Below are 12,235 nucleotides of genomic sequence, written 5' to 3' on the forward strand. Positions count from 1 at the left end.
AAGAAAAACACCCATCAGTCTTATTCGAGGAGGAAAACATATTTTTTAAAAATTGTATTGTTACAAACCAGCATATCCTTCTGGGCATTCTAAACAGGCAACTTCATTATCGGGTAAAATGACACAAGCACCATTTCCAGGGCAAGGGCAAGGTTGGCAATCATCTGAAGTCCCCAATACAGCATTGCCGTAATATCCAGATGCACAATGTTCACAATTGTCCCCTGCAGTGTTGTGTTGGCAAATGCAACGTCCTGAAATAATTTATATTCAGTTTCATAAAGAAAAAACTTCAATAACATACAATGAAAATAAATAAAAAAAAACTATAAAATAAAGGGCAATTACGTGAAAATGTGATTTTAGTTTAGTACTTTTAAAATAATACAACTATTTGTTATAAATAGAAGTATTTATTTAAAATATTCAAATGAAAACTAAGTTGAAGCTAAGTTTTACTAACACTTAATTCTCATCTTACATAGTATCTAAGAAATTAGTAATAAAACTTGAAACATTGAAAAACTTTTTAGAAATTTTAATTCATTCTCTAAACAAGTCACTCAGATTAGGCACATTGAAATTAAAACCTATAACAGTATGGAAAATCTAATACACAAATTACCAATATATACACATCTTTGTAGTAAGATTGAAAATTAGAAATAAAAATAATTAATTATTTACAGTTAGATTAACTAGAAATATAAATAATTATTAGTTAACTCTTTGACTACTAATGGGACTCATTTGTCCCAACAAATGTTTAAAAATGGACATCCGTATCCCACCATTAAGTACGGCCGGGACATATATGTCCCAGCCTCTAAATTGATAACCGCTTGTCAGAAAAATCGCAAATACTAAATTTGCCTTATATGTGATCTATTTTGTCCTTTTGAATAATAAACGGGACAAAAAAAATCATTTTTTTAAATTCGTAGTCAAAGGGTTAATGACAGGTCTCAATTTATGCCTAGACACACTAGGCCTACTTTTAAAAATCACCATTTTTATATCAAAGCTTATGAAACATCTAAATTTTTATAAATTTCAATCAATATTTTATCTTTTAGATCAACTAAATTAAAATAAACCAAATTTTCTATTTTACTCTTTGTTTGAATAAGCAAAAAAATTAAATTTTAAAATCACATTATCAAATTAAAAATAAATGTGAACATAGAAAGAGTTCAAAACAAGACACGAAAAACAATCTTCTAAAAAATTGTAATTACCAGTTTCAGGATCACAATATTCAGCATGTCCATTACAATTGCATGGAACACAACGAGCAAATTTTCCACCATTGGGTGGATCATGCCTATAGCCTGGACCACAAGATTCACAAAATTGTCCAACATAACCTTCAGGACAGGTACACATTTCCACCCAAGTAGCCTCAACACCAAGAGGAGATCGGTGAGCAGAATCCAGGTGAACATTGTCAAGGTATCCAGTTCCTATAATATGCAAAATTATCACAGTTACCAACAAGAAAAAGAAAAATCTAGTGGATTATATGAAACAGAGATGCCAACTGCTCCGGATACCCCAAAATAATTAAAAAACAAAGTAAATTTTGCAAATATTTTACTATTTTTACTTACTTTTTGAAAGGTATAGCATGACTTAAGTCCTAGAAAATGGTGAATTATATAAGCCTACGAATTATTTAGAAATAGTGGTGGATGAAAATCTACTAAATTGAATTTATTAAACCAAGAATCACATTTGATACACTACCACTTTATAGTTACCACTTAAAAATATATATTTGCTGTCTGGAGCAAGTTGGCATCTCTGATGAAATCTAATAAATTTTATGCTGCTATAGTGTAAGATCTAAAGTATTTTAGACATAGAACTTTAAGGATTTTCATAGTCAATAAAATAAAATACTATATAGCACTAGTAATTATAAACTTAAATTGGCTGTAGTATTTTACATTTATAACTAAACTGACATTAAACGGAATTGAATAGTCTTCTTCAACAAAGAAAAGGATAATACTTTGAGCCATGTAGGCTGAAGCAAAAAACAATGAAAATAAAGTGCAAATACACTCTATAACACAAAAATCGACGCACCAAGGAGTTGTCCGATTGAAACGAAAATTGGTGGATAGGAAGACAATGTATAGAATAGTAAATGATTAAAATTTCAAAACAATTGAATAATTTATTTCAGAGTTACAGTAACAAGTTCAATAAGGTGTTGACCCGCCTCTAGCCTGGATACAAGCTGCCACACGGCGTGGCATAGACCGATAAAGCTCCCGGATGATCTCTTGCGGTATTTCCTGCCAAATTCGATCCAATTGTCGAACGAGGTCATCAACATTCCGTGCCAGATGCAATCGCCTTCCCATCATATCTCAGACATGCTCGATGGGAGAGAAATCTGGTGATCTGGTAGGCCAAGGAAGAGTTTGACAAGCTTGCAGACAGTTCATAGGAACATGTGCCATATGTGGTCTGGCATTGTCCAGCTGAAAAACCAGCCCAGGGCGCTGCAAAAGGAACGGTAGCAAAACAGGTCTTAGGGTGTCATCAACGTACCGCTGTGCAGTGAGTGTACCTCTAATGACGACCAAAGGGGTCCGGCTGTCAAAGGAAATGGCACCCCAGACCATAATGCCTTGTTGAGGGCCGGTGTGGTGTGCAATAGTGAAGGCAGGATCCCCCCTCTGCCCTGTGCATCTCCAAGCACGTCTTCTATGATCGTCAGGACACAGATGGAAGCTGGATTCGTCGCTAAAGACTATGCGTCCCCAGTCGGCATCATTCCAGCCATATCTGTTCAAAACATTCATGCATACGAAATTTCAAAGCAATCGGATGATTGCTTCTTTGTGCATCGATTTTTTTGTTGTAGTATACTCTCATTTATAATAGAGTGTATACTCTCATTTATGCTTTATTCACATTTTTTTCCTTGCTTTAATAGTCTTTTTATTTTTTTCTATATTTATGAAATTAAAAACTTAATTAATGATATATATTTATAATTCCTTTTTGATTGCTATAGCCTATTCCTTAATTAATTTAAAAAAATAAAGATACCTGAAAAAATGTAACATTGTAGAATATTTAAAATAGAAAAACTTTAGATTGATTACTATAAATTAGACTTACTCTAGTATTTAGTATTAATACTTATTTGAACACTCAAGCAAGCAATAAAAGGAGGAAAAAATGGCAAAATCTAGTAGATTTGGAAGCTAAGAATTATTATTGTTATTCTTTAATAAAATTAATATCACCAATATTATCACTTTTGAATTAAAGTAGCTACCTTCAGGAATATAAAGTATATAAATATACAAAAAACAGGAGAAATAGGCAAAATCCAGTAGATATGGTTAATATGAAGTCTAATTATTTAATAAATTTTATATCAACAAAACTATCACCTTTAAATTTAAGTAGCTACCTTCAAGAGCATAGGTTGCTTTAACTTTTACAGCAGTTAAATTGGCTAAAATGCTGATGAAATCGTAAGCCAGAAATAAAATGAGTATGAAATCTGCTCTGATAACAATTTTCTTACAGAAACTTTTCCATTTTAGGAAACTTTGTAAAATACTCAAAAATCAAGAGTTCAAGAGAAACATACAAAATTCAGTAAATATAGCAGCTATGAATTATCATTATTATTAAATTATCATTATTATTGAATTAATAACAACAAAATTATCACAGTTAAATTTAAGTAGCTACCTTCAGGAGTATAAGTGGCTTTCATTTTTATAGTAGTTAAATTGGATAAAATGCTGATGAAATCGTGAGCTGTAAGCCTTGGATTCCAACCATATGCTGAATGTTCATGAAGCCTGAATTTGTAATTTTGATTGGTGGTCCCAGGAAGTGGATTGCCTTGACCGAAAATCGGTAGAGATATTGATAAGCCAGCACCTTCCAAAACTATGTCTTCGAGGGTAGCTTGAGGTCCTTCTTCTCCGATTCTCAGAGTAAAACTTAAGAACTGATTATAGGCAGTACGTTGATCCCCTAGATATCTGTCTGAGAAAATAGAAATACAAGAAATAAAAAATTCACATTAACAATGATTTGTTGCAGTAAGGTTCCGAAGAAAACATAGAAATAGTTAGGTATTATTTGACAATAATTTCTAGGAAAGCAGGAAAAGGATTGCCTCAATTATTATCAAGTTATAAATAAATATGAACTAAAAGCAAATAGATATATAAACGTTCATCAATATAATGTAATTATTTATAATTTTAAGAATGTAAACCTGTAATAAACTTAAAACCATAGTAACATCATAAATGAAAAAAATTAAAAGCAAAAAAACGGAAATGTTTTCAATAAAAAAGAAATTTTTCTAAAAAGTTTACAAAAGTTAAACATTCTTGCAAATTAATCACAAAATAATATTTTCATACCATAAAACATAATTTTTCACAAAGAATAGTGAGCAAAGCTTAAGCAATTGTGTCCAACTAAGTTAGAAATGCAGGATCTGACATATGGGGCCCAAATAAGACTTAAAATAGTCAATGAATGGCCTTCTGCTTTTCAACAAAATAAATGGAAGGAACTAGATAAGTAGAATATGCAATTTTATAATTTTTTTCAAGCGCAGCTGATTTTAATAAACTTTACAAATAAACGAAACTTAAAATTGCACAATGTAGGGGAACTCAATTGAAGGAAAAAAAATCATAGAGGTTCAGTTCAGAGGGCGAGAAAATATTTCAAGCACTAATTAATTATTTAATTAAAGATTAAATTTAATTAGATTACTTGTAATGTTTCTATAGATAGTCAGCTTATTTTAAATTTTGTTCAGCTTATTAACACTTATCGTGCATGTATATTTGTGATCAACCCAAAAATCAAAAATGAATAAATCTACTGTACAGACATTTATTTTTATAAAATTTTCTTGAATAAGAAATAGGCACTTATATGACCATTTTCTTTAAAATTATGCGACCATTAAGAGGTTAAACAAAAGATCACTTAGGAAATAAGTGATTCTAAAAATATGTAGGGAATAATTGTTCTTCTAATGTTATATTATATTTTAAAGCTGATCAGTACAGTAAAAAGAAAATACTTAACTCACCAGGGGCAAGAAAATAAACAGGATCTCTTCCTATAGCATTAACTTCAATACTTTGAGTAGAAGGATTGTACTTAAATGGAATATCTCTCCTACCATAATCCACAGCATTCCATCTTTCTTTATCTAAAACAATAACATATCGAATTAATAAATAAAGAGAAAAAATTACTTTGAAAATTGTTCAAAGAAAATTTCAGGAATAATAATAATAAATAAATAAAAAAAAACAGATCAATATCTCTTAATATACAGCCTTACTCTACTTTGTACATCATTAGACATACAAATTTTTAAACCTACTCGTGGGGAAAGTAGACATCGACAATGTCAAGCTTCATCTATGAAGAGGTACCCCACCATAGAATCAAGTTAACGTGTTTCATAGACTAGTGAATTGGAATTACATATTTGTAGTGGTAGATACACTACAGTACTCCCCCACCAGAATTATATCGGTGATAGAATTCGCTGAACGGATACCACTAGTTCAGGGGTGGCGAACCTTTATACACCAACGTGCCATTTTTACTAAAATATTGCTTAATGATATCGTAGACGTGCCGTCAAATAGTTTTAAGTTCGTGATTATTGGTAAAATAATAATACTAAATACTATCAACTTAAAACTCTTTATTTACATTGGAAGAAAAATACATATTGCAATGTTTCAGTTATAAATACATTTACATTTTGCAATGTCTCAGGTATAATTCAACTTAAAGTAACATCAGTGTGACTTCTGTTGCTGCAGATTAGACGACAAATAACTTATATTAGGTTGTAAGATGTTAGTTTTAGCAAGACTGCTAATTTTTTTTGCTAGTTTCTTATTGTTAACTTGTTTTTTATGGTTATTAATTGTTTTTTAGCATTAATTGTTAATTTTTTTATTAATAATTATTAATTATTTTGTTTGTTTTTGTTAATTTTAATTTAATTGTTACATATGCTTCTTAGTGTAATAACATTTGTGTAATAACAATTCATAGTTCAATAACAATTGCGATCGGTTGCGTGCCCAAAATATTGTGTCACGTGCCATAAATGGCACGCGTGCCATTGGTTCGCCATCCCTGCACTAGTTGATTCATTGCTGTTTTGTGAGAAGTCGGGAGAGCTGTATTAAGTTCACGGTCATGGTCGCTCCTGTGTTGCCATTAGTAGTCGGTTGAATATGTTGTATGTTATGTGTGATTGAAACTGAGTAACAAAAGCAGGAGGAGGTAGATGATGTCGCTGTCACAAGTAACAGGTCAACTGTGGTTCACTGTGGACCATCACTGTGTTCATTGTGGACCATCATCGAAGTAGGCGTGTTCAAATCATAATGGGTGTTTCTGCCACACCCAAAGTTCACCAATGTGGGGAGTGAGTATTCAACAGTGTCAACCTTCATCTATGAAAACGTACCCCCACATAGAATCATGTTAACATGCCTTATAAACTAGTGAATTGAAATTACATTTTTGTAGTGGTAGAAACACTACACTACTGTTTATTAAGCAAAATATAGACGAAAGTGAAATATTTTACAATAATCTTCATTGTTAAAAATTGGCTAAATGTAGTTAACGAAAAGTTAATAAACTGTTTAACAAAATCCAGTTTTTAAGTTAAGTTTATTTTTTTCTGTCACGAGGTCTTAGTCTTAAGAAATTAACTAAAAGTATGTAAAAGAATGTTATTGATAAAATAAATGAAAAAAAGCATATATATATATATATATATATATATATATATATATATATATATGAAAGGGTAGCAGTCATGGTGAGTGATGTTAGGCCACGCAGATAGCAGTTGGAAGGCAAAAAATATTTTATTAGCTTCACATAGTATATTTAAGACATTTTCTAGCAAAGGCGGAGCTCCAATTTGCACTCAAAAACTGTGTGCTTTAGTTTTTATCTTAGGGAAAGTAGCAAAGGAATTTCCCTCTATTTTGTTATATTTCAGGGGAAAAGGGAAGTGATAAGGATTACTATTGGTTTATGAAAGAAATCTAGCGTTTCCCACACAGAGCATAGGGAGATATGTCCTGCTCTTAATTAAATGCATAGTTGAGCCAAAAATAGATTTAAGAACAGGATGTGGCTTTTAAAAGTGTGAGAAAGAATTTGGAATAGAATAATTAATTAGTAATAAAGTAGGAGTTGTTTTATAGCAAAGAAACTAACGTAAAAAGATTAATAGAAGCTTTTTATGTTACATCCCCCCTCGCCGAAAAATTTTAACTAACATCAAAAAAATTTTTAGAATTATCCCTTTGCAAAACTTTCCTTATGATGACACAATTAAAATAATAATAATAATAATAATAATAATATTTGTAATATCAACAAGATATAAAGTAACATGAATTATAAAAAAAACACATTTGCACACTATGCAAAAAAAAGTTTCATACAGAGTTAGAGGAAGAAAAAAAATTTGAAGTAGCGCTACTATCGAAATGAAGTGTTAGATCTCCATTTTCAAAAATTTTTTGTGATTAAGTTTTTTCAGTCCTTCTTTATAATCACAGTAAATAAAGTTATTCCTCATACTAACACAATTAAAATAAACTTTTCACTTAAGACAAGAAAATCTATAAAAATTTCCTAAAAGATGTAAATATTCATATTCAATAACAAGAAAGATACAAAAATATGAAAATGCAAGTGATATGAGATATAAAAATACAAATTGACACTTTTTATCAAAAAAAATTTTCAATATAAAATGTAAAAAAGTTTGACACAATGGTCTTTAATCTGAAGTTTAAGACTTCAGTATTTTTATTTCAATGAGAGAATAAAAAGTTTGACACTGGTAAACTTGATGGTTATTTTACCCTTTGAGGTTAAATTTTTATTGTCTCTATATACTATTTATTTTTAGCAAAAATATCTGAAAAATTTTTTAAAATTCCTGAAGCTGGAAATTTTTTTCATTATCTTGAATTTGCATAATTCCGTCAACATGATTATGACAATGTTGTACACCATTACCACATTCAGTCTCGTGAACACTTGAAAATTCAAGATTATTTTCAGTTTTGCTATTTAAATCTTTATTTTTAAGTCTACTTTTTGTTTTATTTTTCTTAGAATTCTCTTTGCTTACATTTTTATTTTTGTTTATTTTCACGTCCAAAATTTTATTTTCTTTAACTATTTCATTTTGTTTATTATTATTTGATTTAACATTCTTTCTTTTATTTCTACTTTCCTTTTTACCTTTATTCTCATTATTGGTATTTTTATTGCAATCATTAACCTGGTTTTCAGGAGAAATGTGTAAAGACAAGTTGCTTTTATAATCCGAAAAAGTGATCAGTTTTCTCTGATTTTGCATTACAACTCGTTCAACAAATCTATCACAAATTTAAACCCATTACATTCCTTTAAACCCAATATGGCATAAGGTAGATCAGTATTTAAAATATAAAATTCCACTGACCTAGCTATTTTTCCAATTTTTAAATTTAAAGTACAAGTGTGGTTAAGTTGCAAAATACCTTTTGTTTGTTTTACATTAACAAAGTTTTTTCTTTCTTTTTGGACATTAAGTTTTTCAAAAAGCGTAGCCGGGATGATATTTAAAGTACTACCTGTATCAATGTTTAACAGGATAGTTTTATTTGTCAAAATCGGGTATTTGTCACTTTTATAGTTTTCATCTTTATTTTGTATGTATCCGGATACTATTAATTGTCAATTTCGTGGTTGGTCACTTTCTTGTTTATGCTGAGTTTGATTCTCAGTCATAAAAGAATTAGGTTTGTTTATACAGTTTTGGCCCCAATGATAAGCATTGGTTATACCAAGCTTATCACAGTATTTACATGGCTTAGGAGGCAACTCCTGGGAAGCCTGGGCGAAATGACTAGTTTGTTGTTTACTTTTATGAAACTTTTCATTTTGAATTTTAGGTCTAAATTGGGATTGTTGGTTATAACTTTGACTTGGCCGGGAAAAATTTTGATTTTGTCGAGGATTATAATTTGGATTACCCGAGTTGTTAAAGAATGGCCGCCTTGGTATCCAGCCTTGATATTGTGGCCTATACCCATTAAATTTGGATTCTGGTAATTTTTTAATTTCAGTTTAGGGTAAGACCGTGGGTACATCATGTATTATTTTTGAAACAATTGTGAGCCATTCAATTGGGGTTTTGGGTTCTTTTAAAACCAAAAGTGTTTTAATTTGGGGAGGCAAACCTATAGATAGACCCTCAATTATATGATCATTACTTAAATTTATTTTTCGACCTAACTCTACCTTTTCAGTAAAATATGAATTTAGGTCTTTAGCTTGCCCAGAAAATTTTAAATTTTGAAAATCGTTGAAGCCAAAGGGAGGTGAAAAATAATGTTCTTGAAAAATTTCAACTATTTCTTGATATGTCTTACAATTAAGGCAGTTATTAATATACAATTTCAAAGCTGAACCTTTAATGAATTTTTGAAAATTTTTAAATTTCCAATCGTCATTTAATTTAGCATCGATAGTTAGTTTTTCGAAATGTTTGAGCCAGGCTGTGAATTGAACACCAATGTCAGGCTCAAAGATTAGATTTATCCTGTACATTTTGATCTATACTTAATTTTTGTAAATTATCATTTACTTCATTTACAGAATTTTCTGCATTGCTTTTAGAGTTTTCATCCATGTTAAATTTGTAGTTTTTGCCACTCCGTAAGGGCATTCAAATAACCAAAATAAATTTCATTAACTAAATATAACATTTAGAAGGAAAAAAAATTTAAATATATGAATAACACATATTTTGCTTTTTTAAACACCATAATTAAATAAAAATTTAAATTTTACTTCTACAATCAATATATTATACACTGTGATATATAATGCAATATAAAAAGTGATTCCTTAAATAATAATTAAAACTATAATCATACTGAATCAAAGTGAAAAAAAAAATATGTGATAGCACTAAAATTTAATATCATTATTTAATTTAAACAAATAATATGATAAACCGTTGAATAGTGGCATCAATAAATGGAACTATTATCAAAATATAAATATCAATAGATAAATATAATATTACCGGAATAAATATTTGGAACAATAAACATAAAATTATATGTTCCTATTTCAAGATATGAGCGTAAATGATTCAAAAGTATTCACGTTTAAAAACTTAAACTGGTATAGAAAATTTTGAGTAAATACCAATCACATCTGTATTTAATCACCAATAAATCACTTCTAATATTTGATGAATCGCGCGCACACGCGAGCGGAATCATATCCACCACTTGAGATCACATTTTTGGTCATCTTCCATTCAAGGAAACACAGAAGAACACTCGAGAAAATCGCCGAAAAACGAAATCAATTCGATCATATGCTGAACCTTTATCAACCCTCAATGAGACCGACAAGCAGCAAGCAAGTAGGGCAACACAGCAAGCACTTGCTGTAAATCCGCAAGAAGCTAATTGTTGATGGTAACACACGGTAGGCGAAAACGAAACCAAAACAGCGAAGACATCAATTCTTTAACGGCGATTCCGGTACAACGGTGGAGGCAACATCTGGACCCATTATGAAGGAAAGTCCCGAAATTCTCATTCTTTTAGTCAGGATATCTGTTTCACGAGCAACGCCGGCATCTCCTAAAACTTCATTCGATTATTTTCTTTCCTTTTATATTTATATATTTTTTACTTATTTGAAAAAAGCAATTTTTTTTTTTTTTAATGGAGCCAGTGACAAAAAAAAGTGCCAAACCAACTGCAAAATTTATCCTGCAAGGCTTGAAAGGGTAGCAGTCATGGTGAGTGATGTTAGGCCACGCAGATAGCAGTTGGAAGGCAAAAAATATTTTATTAGCTTCACATAGTATATTTAAGACATTTTCTAGCAAAGGCGGAGCTCCAATTCGCACTCAAAAACTGTGTGCTTAAGTTTTTATCTTAGGGAAAGTAGCAAAGGAATTTCCCTCGATTTTGTTATATTTGAGGGGAAAAGGGAAGTGATAAGGATTACTATTGGTTTATGAAAGAAATCTAGCGTTTCCCACACAGAGCATAGGGAGATATGTCCTGCTCTTAATTAAATGCATAGTTGAGCCAAAAATAGATTTAAGAACAGGATGTGGCTTTTAAAAGTGTGAGAAAGAATTTGGAATAGAATAATTAATTAGTAATAAAGTAGGAGTTGTTTTATAGCAAAGAAACTAACGTAAAAAGATCAATAGAAGCTTTTTATGTTATATATATATATATATATATATATATATATATATATCCAAGCATGCTTGGGAACTAAACACTGGGGGTTCCGCGTTCGGCAGACCACCTGACCGGAACATCTGCTCCTGCACCCCAGAGCCCAAGGTCAAGAAAACTGAGATGGGCACAGTAGGCCTTGGCCCTCTATGGGCTGTCGCGCCACTGAGTTTAGTTATATATATATATATATATATATATATATATATATATATATATATATATATATATATATATATATATATATATAATAAATCTAAAATAAAATTTTATTCACAAAATAAAATGAAACTATCAAACAAACCTCTCGCAAAAGTACTATCAACAGAATAAGCAGAATAACCAGGAGCACTTCTACACACAGAGGAATGTCCAAAACAGAAGCAGGGTAAGCAACCAAACTCATTGCTGTCTTGAAGATCAAAGTAGCCAGGCTTGCACCTAATAAACAATGAAAAGATGCATTACTCAGAAATAAAAATGTTTTTTCAAGCTAAAACTCATTCATACGTAATCATATAGAGGGTGCTTTATAATTACCACCTTTCCTAAATATTTCTAGAATCCTTGTTAAGAATTAAAAAAATCACGTTACGGTCAATAAAACCTATATTTAAGCGAGGAATAGATCTGGGCGATATATTGTGAAACATCGATATTTCCTAATTATCACATTAACCAAGACCAAAATACATTATCACTATTTATCATAAATATGATAAATATTAGGAAATATTGACAAACAATAAATACCATCAACACGATAAAACCCCAAAAATATCAAAACTTGATAAACATCCTAACTCAATGAATACTAAAAAATACCGATGTTTAATGAATACTGACTATATCGCGACCCAATAAGTGAAACTCACTACCGTGAACTTTTTTCTTCACAT

At 30.4% G+C, this 12,235-nt stretch overlaps 1 protein-coding gene across 1 annotated transcript in view; it reads right to left on the bottom strand.

Moving 5' to 3' along the window:
• The window catches only part of LanB2 (laminin subunit gamma-1), a 74,382-nt gene that overhangs the window by 26,075 nt on the left and 36,072 nt on the right, over positions 1-12,235 (bottom strand). The window contains exons 8-12 of the mRNA XM_087163671.1: positions 11,641-11,777; positions 5,099-5,221; positions 3,724-4,026; positions 1,239-1,463; positions 69-254 (exon numbers count right to left, since the gene is read on the bottom strand). Of these exons, the coding sequence (XP_087019797.1) occupies positions 69-254; positions 1,239-1,463; positions 3,724-4,026; positions 5,099-5,221; positions 11,641-11,777 (974 nt within the window). The remainder of the gene's footprint in view (positions 1-68; positions 255-1,238; positions 1,464-3,723; positions 4,027-5,098; positions 5,222-11,640; positions 11,778-12,235) is intronic.

Source organism: Parasteatoda tepidariorum, chromosome 5 (assembly GCF_982258835.1).
Source record: "Parasteatoda tepidariorum strain Cologne lab strain chromosome 5, Ptep-v5.0, whole genome shotgun sequence".
NCBI lineage: Eukaryota > Metazoa > Arthropoda > Arachnida > Araneae > Theridiidae > Parasteatoda > Parasteatoda tepidariorum.